The sequence below is a fragment of the Babylonia areolata genome, chromosome 3 (assembly GCF_041734735.1).
Source record: "Babylonia areolata isolate BAREFJ2019XMU chromosome 3, ASM4173473v1, whole genome shotgun sequence".
NCBI lineage: Eukaryota > Metazoa > Mollusca > Gastropoda > Neogastropoda > Buccinidae > Babylonia > Babylonia areolata.
This window is the reverse complement of record NC_134878.1, coordinates 63,406,641-63,424,140: the sequence shown is the minus strand read 5'-3', so window position 1 is coordinate 63,424,140 and position 17,500 is coordinate 63,406,641. Positions and strand designations below refer to the sequence as shown.

Genomic DNA, 17,500 nt, shown 5'->3' with positions numbered 1-17,500 from the left:
CACGACACAGTGATTTAATCACACACACACACACATACACACACAAACAGTGATTTAATCAGACACACACATACACACACACACGACACAGTGATTTAATCACACACACACACGACACAGTGATTTAATCACACACACACACACACACGACACAGTGATTTAATCACACACACACACACACACGACACAGTGATTTAATCACACACACACGACACAGTGATTAATCACACACACACGAGACACAGTGATTTAATCACACACACACACACACACACGACACAGTGATTTAATCACACACACACACACACACACACACACACACGACACAGTGATTTAATCACACACACACACACACACTGATTTAATCACACATACACACACACACACACATGTACGCACACAACACATTGATTTAATCACACACACACACACACACACACACACAGTGATTTAATGAAGACAGGCAGACACACACACACACACACACACGACAGAGTGATATAATGACAGACTGACAGACACACACACACACACACACACTACGCACAACGACACAGTGATTTAATGACAGACACACACACACTCACTATGATATCAGAATATGACCAACCACAGAATTATTAGCTTTCTCCTTTACAGCAAATGCTGAGTGAGAGGAATAAGAGAAGTACGTGAAGAAGTCAACGTGTGTTGGCGGGTGGCTGGAGAGAGAGAGAGAGAGAGAGGGGCGGGGGGCTGTGTAAAGGGGCGCAAAATACATGCTTGCACAAGGGACCTCATCCGAAAGACTAGCGCCCGGACCACCACTCAAGGTCTGGCGGAGCGGGGGTAGGTAGTAAACATCTTCGAATACATTGGGGGATTTGAACCCGTTGACACTCGCTTCCTAGCCTGGCAAATGACCACTGGGCCAGCACGCCACAGTGGAAGAGGAAAGGACGTTCCTGAGAGCGTCAGTGTGAGCTTAATGTGGCGTGCTGACACAGCAACAACAGCAGTGGAATAAAATGTGCAGGCACAGACACTCCCTCACACTGGAACTGATAAGATACTACATATTCTTTCTTTACAACAGCCAAGCGTCATTTTAATACATAATAATAATTAACTGCCATAACATCAGTCATCATTCTTATGCTGATGACACTCAACTCCAGAAGAGTGATACCCCTGAAAAATTGTTGTCGCTCTTGCAAGAAACATCCAACTGCTTCCTGGACATTCAAAACTGGATGACTCGAAATAAGTTACAATTGAACGCGGACAAAACTGAAGCAATGATCACAGGAACTAAACAAAAACTGTCTTCCATCACAACTGACACAATCAAACTTGACAGTACATCCATCCCTCTTTCCACGTCAGTCAGGAACCTCGGTGTTGTCCTTGACAATACACTGTCCATGCAAACATTTATCAGTCAGACATGTCAGTCCTGCTACTGTCAACTGCGGCGCATCAGTGCCGTCCGGAAATATCTGTCCACTGACGCAACATCTAGACTTGTCGTTTCTCTCATTCTCTCTCGCCTTGACTACTGTAACTCTCTATTGTCTGGTTTGCCTGCTTCATCCATTCAGTCTCTTCAGCGCATACAAAACTCTGCTGCCCGACTCGTCCTCAGAATTAAATTAAATTAAAAATATTGCTTAGAGCCCAGCCGACCATGAAGGCCGTATCAGGGCTATCCACCATTCAAAGTCTGGTCACCGCAGATGGGCCACCCCAATGTTTTCAGCTTTCTACTGCACTGTGATCACCTCTACACTCCATCTCGCTCACTACGATCGGCTTCGGATCCACTCTGTTTACGCATACCCAGATTCAAACACTCGACTGTTGGCCGCCGTTCTTTGTCTCTGGACCTTGCGATTGTAATGAACTTCCTCTTTCGCTTCTTCAAGTCTCCACACTCAGCTCTTTCAAGTCTGGCCTTAAAACCCACCTATTCCCAAAATAGCCTCCCTTGCCTGCCCTTCCTTGTATTTAGTTTCTACAGTTTTAGAGTTATGCATGCGTGTGAATGACTGGTGCGAAAGCGCTTTGCTTTGTCTCTGCACAAGATTCAGCGCTGGATGAAATATTGTTCCATAAACAGCCTCCTGAATAAAAGAGACTGGATTTAAACAGTTCTACTCTTGGAATGGGGATCTTAATCTTGTTGGTCTGACGGACAGACAGACAGACAGACAGACAGAGAGACAGACAGACAGATAACTTTGCTTTTCAGTGTGACAAGATCCACTCACCTCTTCCTCTTCATCTGTGAAAGGACGATGACAGAAACGATAGAACTCCACCACTCCTGTACACACACACACACACACACACACACACACGCACGCACGCACACGCACGCACACACACACACAATGTGATGCAGGTTGTAGTGAAAACAAAAGGGCAGAAAAATGTAATTGTCAGAGAGGACTTTGCTCCCTCAACCCCCACACCCCCCACCACACACAAACCACTATGCTCCAGGCAACCAATGGTCAACAACAACAACAACAACAACAACGGCGACAACAAAAAAACTGTTCGTCAACAGAAATTAAAGCAACACACACACACACACGTGCGCGCGCAGAGAGTGAAAGAGAGAAAGAGAGAGAGAGACAGAGAGAGAGAGAGATAGACAGAGACGGGAGAGAAAAGAGAGACAGACATAGACACAGAGACAGACCTAGAATCATCCCAGCGGCATCGTAGACGGGGAGTGCCAGAACTGCAGAAACTTTGCTGCTGGTGTTGGTGCTGGTGGTGCTGGGGCTGTCCACATCACAGCCCAGGCCGTGTGGAAAGCGCTCGTCCTGCCAACACACAACGCCGCTCACTCTACACAGTGTTCCGTTTTTTCCTTGTAGGCATCCGCAGTCGTGTGCCAAAAAATCTTAACTCCATCCATTATGCCAAGAAACTAAAGATATATACCAAAACCAAAGATACACCAAAACCAAAGATATACCAAAGTTTGTTATTATATATAAATAATATATGTTGTTATAGAGAAAGAAAGAAAAAAAGGAGTACAAGAACAACACAAACAGCCTAAAAAGAATGAGGGGGGGGGAGAAATTGAAGGAGAGGAGTAGGAAGGGGAGCAAAAGAAGAAGAGGAAGGAGGAGGCGGAGGAGGAGGAGAAGATGAAGGAGAAGAAGAAGAGGAGGCAGCAGGAGGAGGAGGACGACGACGACGAAGAAGAAGAAGAGGGAGGAGGAGGAGTACAAGAACAAGTATATGATCTTGAGGAAGAGGAGGTGGAAGGGAAGAAGAATGAGGAGGTGGAGGAGGTGGAAGAGAGGAGGAATGAGGAGGAGGAAGAGGAGGTGGAAGAGAGGAAGGAGGAGGAGGAGGAGGTGGAAGGGAAGAAGGAGAGGAGGAGGTGGAAGAGAGGAGGAATGAGGAGGAGGTGGAAGAGAGGAAGGAGGAGGAGGAGGAGGAGGTGGAAGGGAAGGAGGAGGAGGAGGAGGTGGAAGAGAGGAGGAATGAGGAGGAGGAGGAGGAGGAGAAGAAACAACAAACACCACCACGAAGAAGACAGCGTGCCTTGGACAGGTCGGAAACGCGAACAGTTTCCCGGGAGAGCGCCACATGAGCGGCCACTGTGTGTGTCTGCCCCACTGGCCGGGAACTCTCTTCCATCCGTCCTGCCTCCCCCACATCGCGGACTATGTGACGGAGCTGCACAGAGACAAAGAAAAAAACAGAAAATCCTTTGGAACTATGCGGGATGTACGCTCAGTGCTGCCTGACTGGAGCATGGAAGGAATTATGCACGAATCTCTGAATAATCAACACAGGGGGGAAAAGCACTAGTAAACCCCGCTGCCCACCACCACCACAACAGCAACAGCTGTCTCTCTCTCTCTCTCTCTTACACACACACACACTCATTCACACACACATTCTCTCTCTCTCTCTGCCTCAGTATCTATCTATCCCTGTCCTCTCTCTTTCTCTCTCTCTCTCTTACACACACACACAGACACACACACGCATTCACACACAGACACACACACATTCTCTCTCTGCCTCAGTATCTATCCATCCCTGTCCTCTCTCTCTCTCTTTGCCTCAGTATCTCTCTCTCTCTCTCTCTCTCTGTGAGTCTCTCCCCGTCTGCTTCTCAATATCTATCTATCCCTGTACTCTGTCTCTCTCTCTCTCAGTATCTATCTATCCCTGTACTCTCTGTCTCTCTCTCTGCCTCAGTATCTATCCATCCCACTCTCTGTCTCTCTCTCTCTGCCCACCTGTGTCTCTGATTCGCTCACTCCCTCACCTTTTTCTTGTCGTCGACTGTGTAAAAAGTGTGACCCTCTGCCGAGATTGCTGTAACAACAACAAAAATAACATACAGCTAGAGGGTTAAATAGGTCACACACACACACGCACACACACACACACACAAATTTATACTGATTCGATCAATAAATGGATTCTTTGAAAGGTTCTCTCCCCCCAGAATGTCCAACGCTTGCCAATAACTTGAAAAATTGAATTGAGTATGTAGCCAAGTGGATGAGTGAGAACACGTTGAAGCTGAATGAGGATAAAACCGAGCTAATTCCTAACAGCACCAAATCAAAGATTAATCAGATTACCTCTACCCCTGTGACTGACCTCACACCTTTCTCCCAGTCTGTCAGAAACTTTGGAATCTACGTAGATGACACACTGTCCACGGATGCACGTGGCAAACTCGTGTGCGTGTGCATAAATTAGTGCTTCAGTGTTTGGTTGGTTGTCTGGTCAGGGTTATGCTTGTAGTTTTCAGTTTCAGTTTTTATTGAATGTTTAAATGCATGTTTTAAACGTCGGTGTTTACATTGCATGGCATAACTGAGCCTTCTCATTCAGAGAGAGAGAGAGAGAGAGAGAGAGAGAGAGAGAGAGAGAGACAGACAGACAGACATAGATAGAGAGAGAGGGGGGGACAGATACGGATAATCTATTCATGTATAGGCCATTGCCCCTCATGAAGGGGTACGTACACATGATCATGTAAGAAAACAACCAGAAGTAAGCGGTCATATCATCAAGAACAAACTTCAGTATTCTAAGACATTAGAGTTGATCGCAGTCTGAATGCTTTAAACAAATAAATTGACAAATTGCGAATGATCTGTTCATGCCGAGAAGTCATGAGTAATGCTAATCTATGCTGACAGGGAAATTTACAGAATCTGGAGGAAAAAAACCTTGTTCTTAAGTCATGCAGGACAGGACAAGTTAGGACGAAATTATTTAATTCTCTTGCTCCTTGTTGCAAAGTTTGCACCTCAGATCAGTTGCATTATGTATTCTACATCGGTGATAATGTACTGCAATTTCAGAAATACCAAGCCTGAATCTTGCCACTGAATGAATACTTTAAGTGTCGATCTATGTTTAAAAATAAATACGTTTTGACATCCAGTACGATGCAAATGTTCTGTAAACAGTAAATCTCTCGCTATTACTGACATGAAAATCCCATTCCTGCCATCTGCATGCAACTACCCTTTCTTTTAAACACTAACAAATTCGTCAATACTCTCTACGCCTTGGTTTAACCAAACGCAACCAAATCCAAACATACAATTTACAGCGAGTTTTCGAAACCCAGTTTCTTTTGTCACGTACATCCACATCTAACAAGGTTCGATATGATTTGTGTGGTAATCTAGACTCATGCATTCTCGTTAACTTAAGCCAATAACTAATACATCTTATACATGAGTTCATATAAATATGGTACCCGTTTGTTTCTCCAAAACCAAAATTGTTAAGGTTCGCATTTGTACTCTCCAAAATCTCTTGAGCGCAAATTACTGTACTTTTTCACAAAGAAATGCTACATTATCTTAACCCCATATCTCAGAGAGAGAGAGAGAGACAGACACACAGAGACAGACCAGAGGCGACACAGGCAGACAACTGAAGCAGAACGGGCAGCTTGCTGTGCTGTCCCTCGCTTCTCTCCCTTGACAACTCCTGCAGTAGCTTCCCTTTGCTGGCCTGGATTCGGGACTGCGAACACACACACACACACACACACACACGCACGCACGAACACACGCGCAAGCACGCACACACACACACACACACTATTATTCATGTATTATATACCTGACACCCCCCCAAAAATGTTTTCTCTTACTGGGGACAGTGTTCTGATCACTGTATTCTACCATTCTGTACTGCTACTATCACTGCTGCTGTTGTTGCTGCTGCTCATGTAGCTTCTAGAACCAAACCAACAACTCTTTCATCCATTACTACGACTACTTCTACTACAGCTGTAAGCTGAGGTCAGTCCTAAGTCACAAAAGGACTACTACTGCTAATACCACTACTACAGCTGTAAGCTGAGAACAGTCCTAAGTCACAAAAGGACTACTACTGCTAATACCATCACTACAGCTGTAAGCTGAGAACAGTCCTAAGTCACAGAAGGACTACTACTACTAATACCACTACTACAGCTGTAAGCTGAGAACAGTCCTAAGTCACATGACTACTATTGCTAATACCACTACTACAGCTAAAGCTGAGAACAGTCCTAAGTCACAAAAGGACTACTACTGCTAATACCACTACTACAGCTAAAGCTGAGAACAGTCCTAAGTCACAAAAGGACTACTACTACTAATACCACTACTACAGCTGTAAGCTGAGGTCAGTCCTAAGTCACAAAAGGACTACTACTGCTAATACCACTACTACAGCTGTAAGCTGAGGTCAGTCCTAAGTCACAAAAGGACTACTACTACTAATACCACTACTACAGCTGTAAGCTGAGAACAGTCCTAAGTCACAAAAGGACTACTACTGCTAATACCACTACTACAGCTGTAAGCTGAGGTCAGTCCTAAGTCACATGACTACTACTGCTAATACCACTACAATAGCTGTAAGCTGAGGTCAGTCCTAAGTCACAAAAGGACTACTACTGCTAATACCACTACTACAGTTTCAGTTTCAGTAGCTCAAGGAGGCGTCGCTGCGTTCGGACAAATCCATATACGCTACACCACATCTGCCAAGCAGATGCCTGACCAGCAGCATAACCCAACGCGCTTAGTCAGGCCTTGAGAAAAAAAGAAAAAAAAAGAAAAAGATAAGCGTACATACATAAATAAATAATAATTATGATAAAAAAAAAGATAGTAGTAATGAAAATAATGATAAAATAATAATAATAATAAATAAATAATTAAATAAATAAGACAACAATGATGATAAATAAGCAAATAAATATAAAACATGAAGACACACATTCACACATACACCCACACATGCATAACAGATATGCCCCCAAAACGCAGTTTCCCAGATATGAAAGCACAGTCAAATACATATAAACGTACATGAGCTCCAACACACACACACACACCACAAATTTCCCTGCACCTCCTCTACCCCCTCCTCCACACACTCATATCGAGTCTATGTATCGCAGCTTCCACCGCACACACACACACACACAAACACGCACACGCACGCACACACACACAGATGAACGCTTACTTGTACACACACACACGCCCATATCTCCCACCCCCAACCCCACACACATATATACAAAGATATATATATATATATATATATATAATATATATACGTTCCAATATCCTGTTACTCCCACTGTGTAGGCATGCATACACACACATACCTCATCCTCTACCCCTCCTCACCCCCCGCATCTCCCCCCACACACACATACGCACATGCACAGAACTCTCCTGACACTTGTGTACACTTACACTCTCACGCATGCACAAACGCACTCAAAAACACAGACCCACACATACACACACGCACAGAGGCTGCCACTGATTGGCCACAAGAGGGATGGAAAAAGATCTGATGCCAAGAACGTGGCGTCTAGTGTGTTGCTCAGTCTATTGTATTTGGAAAAGCCCACAGAGACTCTGTTCCGTTTTGAAGAAATTTGTGCAATGTTGGTTTGGAAATGATGCCGATATTTGTTTGATTTGCAAAGCATCGTGCTCTACCTTTCATGTTAGACTTACGGCCGCTCCCTCTCTCTGCTTTTATTTCTTTGAGGCGATCGATGGTGTGATGGCCTTGTACCTGTTCTTTTTGATATTCTTTGACTTTTCTGAGGATTTCCGATTTTCCTAGATGCAGGCCGCTCGTTGGTGTTGCGTTACCAGCAAGTCTCTCAGCTCGCTCATTTCCCTTAACTCCTGCATGTCCCGGGCAGTATGACCATGTGAGTTTTTTTATCTGAAAGTTGCGCATTGCCTTATGCCACTCTGGGCTTCCCATTCCGTTTTCAATTTTCTGTATGAGGTTCATTGAGTCTGTTAGAATCATGGCATGTTGGTTTCCGGGCGTATGGATGGACGATAGCCACTGGAGGGCATGTGTCACAGCTTCAACTTCCATCGTACTAGTGGTAGTACTACAGCTTAAGCTGAGGTCAGTCCTAAGTCACAAAAGGACTACTACTGCTAATACCACTACTACAGCTGTAAGCTGAGAACAGTCCTAAGTCACAAAAGGACTACTACTGCTAATACCACTACTACAGCTGTAAGCTGAGGTCAGTCCTAAGTCACAAAAGGACTACTACTACTGCTACCATCACTACAGCCGTAAGCTGAGGTCAATCCTAAGTCACAAAAGGACTACTACTACTGCTACCATCACTACAGCCGTTAGCTGAGGTCAGTCCTAAGTCACAAAGGGACTACTACTACTAGTACTACTACTACTATCACCACCATCATCACAACTACAGCTGCAAGCTGAGGTCGGTCCTAAAAGTCACAAAAAAGGACTTTCAATCAACAGACCAGACTTTCTTCCACACAGGTATCCCTCCCCACCCCACCCCACCCCACCCCCCAGTTCCTCGTTTCAGTCAAAAGACTCCTTTCAGCTCCAGCACCCCACTAGCAGCAATACCTGCCCGTGTGCGCTGTACTGGCAAGTGCCACACTGACGGTTCGCGCGGGGGTCATCAGAGACAATGGCTACAGCCAGCGACGCGCTGCGATCGCTTGTGTGCGTATAAATCGCCTGCCGTGTGACAAGTGCCTTTAGAGAGAGGGGAGGGGGCGTGTGGGGGAGGGGGGCGGGGTCACCTGGGCACCTGACAATGCGCCATTGTAGGGAGCAAACGTCGTGAAGAGCCGTCGACATCTTGTTGTGTCAGTGAATTGACGGGCTGGCAGCGGTAAAAACAGGTGAAGACAAGGTGGGGGGTGGGGGTGGGGGAAGCAGGTGGGAGGGGGGGTGGGTGGGGTTGGAGGCGTTCTCACAGAATGTCTTTCAGCGGGAGGTATACAACCAGGGAGGGTGGGGGTGGGGGTGGGGGGAGCTTGAGTAAGGGTGGGGTTCCATTCCCAACGACCAGATTTTTTTTAACCTCCTTCTCCTCCTCCCCCAAACCCTATCTTCTAGTTATCTTTCTTCTCTTTCAAGTCTTCGGGAGTTGTCACTTTCTTCTCTTCTCTGTTCTTGGTCTTCTTGGTCCTCTCTGTTTCTGTCCTTGTTCTTGCTGATGCTGCTGCGCACCCCCCCCCCCCTTGCTTCTGCCCCCCCCCCTCCTCCACACACAGACTGTAAGAATAGGCCAGGTCTTTCAAGTCGTCTTCTTCTTCTTCCTTCTCTTATTGCTTTTCTTCTTGGTCTTGTTCTTGTTTCCATATGATGCTGGTGCTCCTCCTCCTCCTTCTCCTCTACCTCCTCCAGTTACGGATTACAAGAATTGGCCAGGCCTAAAATCTTAATCCTTGAATGAAAACGCTTTTTAAGTTCTGTGTTCCAAGTTATTATTCTCCTCCTCCTCCTCCTCCCCCTCCCTGCTTTAATCATCTTGTTGATCAGCTGTTGTCCTCTCCGTGTTGTTCTCTCCGTGCTGTTCTCTCCATGTTGTTCTGGGAATTGTTGGTTGTGCTTGCACCCCTGTTTCTTTGATCTTTTCTTTCTTCTCTAAGCCTTTTCCCCTCTTTCTTCACCCTCGCTGTTTATTTAACTGCTGTGTGTAGCGGAGACAGAAGCGTGACAAACCGCACACGACATGACTGACAAAACCCGTCAGAAAAACAAGGGACGGATTCAGATTCAGTTTTATTCATTTACTGGCCTAAGCCCCTCACCAACTGGTAAATGAACAACAAGCACCGTATCAAACATACATGCATGATATCAACCACGTATCGAAGCAAATCATTACAGAAACGCTGCAATGAAAGTACAGTATCTTAAGAAGTTACAGGTTCCCTAAATTTACACGCCTCGTGCAAAAAAATAGTGACAGTTTCTGTACATCCAAAATTAGGGATGCAGCGGCACAGAGAGAGAGAATGAAAGAGAGAGAGAGGGGGAGGGACAGAGCGAGGAAAAAGAGGGAATAGGGAAGAGGGGGAGCAGCAGTGAGGCAGAGAGAGAGAGAGAGAGGGAGGAAGAAATTGTGAAGATAGAAAAATAGAGGAGAGATAGAGGGGGGGGGGGGAGAAAGTGTGAAAGATAAAGATAGGGGAGAGAGAGAGGGAGGGAGAGAGAAAGAGCATGAAAGAGATAGGGGAGAGAGGGGGAGAGAGAGAGAGAGAGAGAGAGAGAGAGAGAGAGAGAGAGAGAGAGAGAGAGAGAGAGAGAGAGAGAGAGGGTGAGAGAGAAAGAGCGTGAAAGATAGAGATAGATAAGGAGAGAGAGAGGGGGAGAGAGAGAGAGAGAGGAAAAGGGAGGAGAGAGGGGGGAGGAGAAGGAGCGATAAGGAGAGAGGGGAAAGAGAGAGGGGAGATATTGTGACAGAGACTGAGAAAAAGACACACAGAGATAGAGATATGAGAGAGAGAGAGAGAGGGGGGAGAGAGACAGAGAGACAGAGAGAAAGAGGGAGAATGCAGGAACGAAAAAAGTTTAATACAAAGGCCGACAGCCTGACCACACATACACATAAAGATAACGATTTGAAAATTAGGAGTAAAACCAGATTCAACTTAATTGAAAGCAGAAATAACTGCTCAGCCGAGACACACACAGAGACAGAGAGAGACAGAGAGAGATTCAAGATTCAAGAGACAGAGAGAGAGAGAGAGAGAGAGAGAGAGAGAGACAGACAGACAGACAGACAGACAGAGACAGAGAGACAGAGCGACATAGAGAGATGTGGATGCAGATGCTGATGTTTCATTCATATCAAGGCCACTGCCCCTAATGAAGGGGCACACTACACAAACAAGCGCAGTCATTGAAGAAAATTAAGAGAGAGAGAGAGAGAGAGAGAGAGAGAGAGAGAGAGAGAGAGAGAGAGAGAGAAGGCAGGGTGGGTGGTGAAGGAATGGTGAGGACGTTACCTTCCATTTGGCCAGTGATGATGGTCTTCCCTCTGGTGACACTTCCCCTGAAAAACAACAACAACAAAACATAAAACAAAAAACCAACAACAAATCAATCAATCAATCAACTAATCACTCACTCAACCAGCCAATCAGTCATCGAATGTCTCTTCACAAACGACACCGTAGAACAAACATATCGATGAAAAACAAACCAACCCATAAAACAAAGACAACCAAGAATAATGTTTCATGACACATTCATAGTTCGAATGCTTCCCCCCCCCCCACCCCCTAATTACATCACAATGTGGATATATTCGTCTTATCTTGGAAGGTTTTGTCTGACTGGAAATTAACATGACAAATAAGTACTGTTTGATCCCTTTACTTTTGTGAAATGGATTCTGGTCATTGGGTGACTGAAAAACAAATCACCAGAATGAGTGCACGAGTGAAATGCTATCAGCCTACCTATTGCAGATTGGTCCTAACACTTTTGTCACAATGCTGTATATTTGTGATAAACCCCTACACAGCTCTTTTTGGATTAAGCGTTTGACTTAATGCGCGCGCGCGCGCACACAAACACACACACATTTCTGCATGCGTGTGACCATTATCATACTTGAAACAAGTTATACTGCTGATGATGATATCACGACCCACCCCCTTCTCCGGGACTTTGCTCCGTAAAACGTCATGGAACACAACTAACCGTTGACGAGACTGTGACTGCCATGATGACGTAACGACGAGCCGTGACGCGCTTTATGACGCAGCCAGGCCTCCAGCTGCTCTGTGTTGACGTGAGCGCCGACGTAATCCTCCAAAAACTGGGGGTGCCGCTGCAGGAATCGCGTCACCTCTTCAGGTCTCATGTCTGAGCAGGCAGTGAACCAAAGTGGTGAATGAATTAACGAATAATCAATCAGACAGTCAAACCAATCATTAGTCAATCAAATCACTCAAAGGTCCTAATAATCGGACAAATGGAAAATTGTCTTGTAGGCGACTGAACGAAAGGAGTGAATGAACGAACGAATAATTAATCAATCAAACAATCTAATCAATCAATCAGTCAATCAACGCACTTTCAAGCCTTCATAATCCGATATAAGACAAAAAAGGCTTGTGGGCGACAATTTATCAGAACTCAAACAACATCACTTTTCTCTTTCTCCCCCTCCCCCTCCCCGAAATCGCTCTCTTTCCCCATCACACTAGAATCAGAGAGAGAGAGAAAAAAACCTCATTGCAGTTGGAAAGATAATTCGATTGAGTAAAACGAACGAATGATCAACCAAAACACACACAAACACACACACACACTCACACACAAACCACACGAAAGAATAAAAACAGAATGAATAATCAGTTAATTACACTGGAATAAGGAAAGAATAGTCTGTGCCTTCAGAAGGAGCTCTCTTTTGGAGAAAACGAAAGAATAAACGAATGAATGACGGAACAAGCGATGGAAGAAACAAGGGAAGAAACGAGAGAAATCAATGAGGGGAAAAAAGAAGAAAAACGAAACAAAACGGGTATTAGTGTAAACACACACACACACACACGGGGGAGAGGGAGAGAGGGAGAGGGAGAGGGAGTGAGAGAGAGAGAGAGAGAAGAAAGATATACAGCACCGGAAATAAAACAAAAGTAAAATATCCACCTGTGTGCGCGCGTGTGTATGTGTGTGTGTGTGTGTATTCGTGTTCGAGTCTCCGTGAATGTGCGTCTTTGTGCGTGCGTGCGTGCGTGAGTGCGCGTGTATGCGCGAGTTGTGCAGTGGAGAAATCGTTGATCACACAGCATTCACTCTGCTGTTACATCAATGAAGCGCTGTTTGAAGCCAAAGTCAGTCAGCCAGGCACATTTCTAACTCAAAGTGGTCACGCCACGTGTCTGTCCCTCCCTCACCAAGAGCCCGGTGTATGCTGTGCACACTGTTCCGTCCCTCCCTCACCAAGAGCCCGGTGTATGCTGTGCACACTGTTCCGTCCCTCCCTCACCAAGAGCCCGGTGTATGCTGTGCACACTGTTCTGTCCCTCCCTCACCAAGAGCCCGGTGTATGCTGTGCACACTGTTCCGTCCCTCCCTCACCAAGAGCCCGGTGTATGCTGTGCACACTGTTCTGTCCCTCCCTCACCAAGAGCCCGGTGTATGCTGTGCACACTGTTCCGTCCCTCCCTCACCAAGAGCCCGGTGTATGCTGTGCACACTGTTCCGTCCCTCCCTCACCAAGAGCCCGGTGTATGCTGTGCACACTGTTCTGTCCCTCCCTCACCAAGAGCCCGGTGTATGCTGTGCACACTGTTCTGTCCCTCCCTCACCAAGAGCCCGGTGTATGCTGTGCACACTGTTCTGTCCCTCCCTCACCAAGAGCCCGGTGTATGCTGTGCACACTGTTCCGTCCCTCCCTCACCAAGAGCCCGGTGTATGCTGTGCACACTGTTCTGTCCCTCCCTCACCAAGAGCCCGGTGTATGCTGTGCACACTGACCCACTTGGACCCCGTCACGGCACAGCGCCACTAAAACCACGCGGCAAATCGGCTCAACTCCGGACAGGAGTAATAATCCCTCACGACGTCACACCACCACCACCCCTCCCCCCTGTCCCTTCACCTCGCCCCACCCCCTCCCCACTCCACCCCCTTCCACAGTCTCCCACCTCTTGTCAGTCAAACTTCAGACACAGACTTCGATGGCTATGGTTCTTGTGGCTGCTGCTGCTGATTCTTCTTCGTGGGCTGGCACTCCTCGTATGTACACGAGTGGGCTTCTACATGTATGACCGTTGTTACCCCCGCCATGTAGGCAGCCATACTCCGTTTTCGGAGGTTCTTGTGGCCGTTCTCCACCGCTTTACGTAGGTACGTGCTCGAATAGCACAAATCATTAAGTAATACAGACGATCACTTCTTTTCTTTTCTTTTGTTTTTCCCATTCAGGCTACAACTCACTCGTTAGGCCAACAGTGCACTACAGTGCTTCGTGTCACTTTTTTCATACACACGCCGAGACGTCGTACTGCTCAGCGAGAAAAAGAAACAAACCAAACCGAACCAAACAAACAGCAGCAACAACCCAAACCCAAAAGACCCCTTCCCCCACAAGAAAACGAAACACACACACACACACACAGCCCCCCCCCCCCCTAAAGTATTCACTGCCATACAACTGATTTCCTGCTCCTATTTTCCTCCGCTATTAGTCAGCTGTCAAAGAAAGAAGTAAGAAACCAAAGAAAAGACAAGACAGAAAGAAGGTAAGAAAGACAGACGGAAAGAAAGAAAGAAAGAACAGGTCAGTGATTTATACAAGGGGCAAATCAGCGCCTATTGAAATCATTCACAGACGACCACACACACCACACAAGACTGGACGAGAAACTGACAGGGTGGAAAAGAAAAAACAAAAAAACTTTTGAGTCCGCGACCAAAAACACCGAGAATGCTAAACAAAATAGAAAAAAAAAAGACAAAAAAGACAAGATAAACTAAAATAAAAGCAAATAGAGGGGCGAGGAAAGGAGGTGCGTTTGCGCGGACAACAGCAGAGTAACATAAGAGTACAGAATAGAACAATTATGATAATGATAATAATGGAAATTACAAGGAGGAGAAAAGAAGGAGAAGGAGGAGGAAGATGGGGGAGAAGTATTCATACAACGCTGGACCCTGTGCAGATCTGTGTCATTCCAGGCGAGCTTGAAATAAAATGACCCCCAGGGGGTAAAATTGGCCCGGTAAGAACCAACACTGGCTTGATATCAAAGTAGAGCTCCCCCTCGTTTGCTTCTGTTCCTTACAATGCAGAGAAGGGGGAGGGTGTGGGTGGGAAGTCAGTAAAGGACAGTTATGAACGACCCCAACTCCTGTCTTTTGTATGACAGTCAGTCGTGTCCGACTACGACCATCACAACAGCAGAGGAGGCAACTGCTGTCCCGATAATCTGGGTTAGAATCTGATGATAGTGGAGAGTGTCTTGCCCAAGTTACATCCCCAATCTCTCGGCCAAGAGAGTTTTAGGATAGTCGGCGTTGGGGATGGTCCCCAAAGGCCAAACAGCCCCCAAGGACGCAGCACTAAGAATCAGCGCAGTCTTGCCTCCCAGTTTGATGAGAGTCACAGTTCTTCACACAAGACAAAGCTGTAAATGACTTCTCATTGCAATGGAGAGACCATCGATCATACAGCTCTCACTTTGCTGTTGGCCCATATATAAAACTGCCAAGCCAGGAAACTCACACCAGGAGCCGCGCATCACAGTGAAGGGGCAGAACCTTCAGGCAGTCGACAAATTCACCTACCTGGGCTGCACGCTCTCTCGCGCAGTGAACATGGACGGTCAACAATAGGATCACCAAAGCCAGAGCCGCCTTTGGAAGACTCCGTGAGAACGCCTGGGAGCAGAGAGGACTCAGCGCTACCACCCAACTTAATTAAGGTTTACAGTGCAGTGGTCCTTACCGCCCTCCTTTACGCCTGCGAGACCTGGACAGCTACTAATCTTCTATCTAATATTTGAAGCCATGGTCATCTTCGAATCCGAACATCACAAGCTAATGTCAAGCTGTGATATAAGCTGAGCGTTGGGCCGACACAGCTTGATACCTGTATAAAAGGGGTTATTCTCCTACTAGGACGGGCAGGGGGGCAGGTGGCGGAAGGGATCGATCTTGACAAGCTGCAAGTGACCTCGGGGATAGTCACTGAAAGCTATCCCAGAATGACACGGAGTAAAACCCAGTTTTTTGTTGTTGTTGTGTGTGTGTGTGTGTGTGTGTGTGTGTGTGTGTGTGTATGTGTGTGTGTGTGTGTGTGTGCGCGCGTGAGAGAGAGAGAGAGAGAGAGAGAGGGGGGGGGTGAGGGTAGTCTGAAGCTGTTACACCAGCAGAACAAAAGAAAAAAAAAGAAAAAAAAAAGAAGAAAAAAAAGTCCCAGCTTTTGCTCTGTCCGAATAGCTGGCGGCCCTACATAAAACACCTCCACTCCACTCCACTCCACCCCTACCCTCACCCCTTCGCTCCAATCAGATCAATAACCCGCCATTGTTTACCAATCAGTCATGGGGGTGTAAGTACCAGGGGAGGGCAGTGGGATCAGGGGAGATAAGGTAAAGCACGCTGTTTGTTCCGCTACTAAACGACAAGCTAATTCCCGGAGGTAAGAGAAAGGTTAAGCCCCCCTTGCCTGTCACCATTCCGATCACACACACACACACACACACACACACACACACACACACACAGCGGGCGGAGATTTCTTTTTTAAAGACGGCTACACGCGTTGGTGCAAAGAATGAGAGAGTGCGCACAGCGCATGCTTGCAGGCACATACAAAACAAAAGCATTAGAACAGTACACACATGCACACACATCCAGGGTATGTACAAGGGCGCACGCGCACGCTCACACACACACACACACACAATCTGGCGCGTGCGTAAGCATACACAGACACGTCAACAGAGAGAGAGGGGTGTGGGGGGACAGAGAGACAGACGGAGACAGAGAGAGAGACAGACAGAGAGAGAGACAGACAGACAGAAAGAGACAAACACAGACAGAAACACAGACAGAAATGTTGATTCAACAGTGCGATTACCATCAGAGCAATGATCGCTTGCGCCAAAACCTGTCAACAAAAATCAAACGAACGAGTGTACATGTCGGTACTTAAAAAAAAGGGGGGGAAAAAAGAGAAAAGAAGAAGCCAACAACCTAAAGGATATATTTATGACGGGTGTAATGAAAAAAAAAAAGAGTGATATAACCGACTTGGGGCAGTTAATCTGAAGAGACAGACAGACAGACAGACTGACACAGAGTGACAGACAGAAACACAAACAGAATATTTATTCAACAGAGAGACAGGCAGATCGAAACAGAGAGAGAGACAGAGACAGAGAGAGAGAGAGAGAGAGAGAGAGAGAGAGAGAGAGAGAGACAGAGAGAGAGAGAGACAGAGAGAGACAGAGAGAGACACACATTAACAGAATGTTTATTCAACAGTGCGAGTACTGTCATAGGAATGATCGCTTGCACTAAAACCTGTCAACAAAAATCAAATACCGAACGAGTGTACGTATCGGCAATTCCAAAAGCACGCACACACACACACACACACACACACACACACACACACACACACACACACACACACAAAGCCAGAAGAAAAAAGTAACCACCT

The 17,500-nt window shown here is 46.4% G+C and overlaps 1 protein-coding gene across 3 annotated transcripts in view; it reads right to left on the bottom strand.

The window, feature by feature from the left end:
• Positions 1-17,500, bottom strand: part of LOC143280188 (putative 3',5'-cyclic phosphodiesterase pde-5) — a 56,330-nt gene that overhangs the window by 30,577 nt on the left and 8,253 nt on the right. For 2 of the 3 annotated variants that reach the window (XM_076584791.1, XM_076584792.1), the window contains exons 2-9: positions 16,916-16,945; positions 12,019-12,183; positions 11,319-11,365; positions 5,901-6,015; positions 4,286-4,335; positions 3,550-3,684; positions 2,687-2,813; positions 2,250-2,305 (exon numbers count right to left, since the gene is read on the bottom strand). In XM_076584791.1, the coding sequence (XP_076440906.1) occupies positions 2,250-2,305; positions 2,687-2,813; positions 3,550-3,684; positions 4,286-4,335; positions 5,901-6,015; positions 11,319-11,365; positions 12,019-12,183; positions 16,916-16,945 (725 nt within the window). The remainder of the gene's footprint in view (positions 1-2,249; positions 2,306-2,686; positions 2,814-3,549; positions 3,685-4,285; positions 4,336-5,900; positions 6,016-11,318; positions 11,366-12,018; positions 12,184-16,915; positions 16,946-17,500) is intronic. The other variant, XM_076584793.1, reaches the window with a different exon arrangement.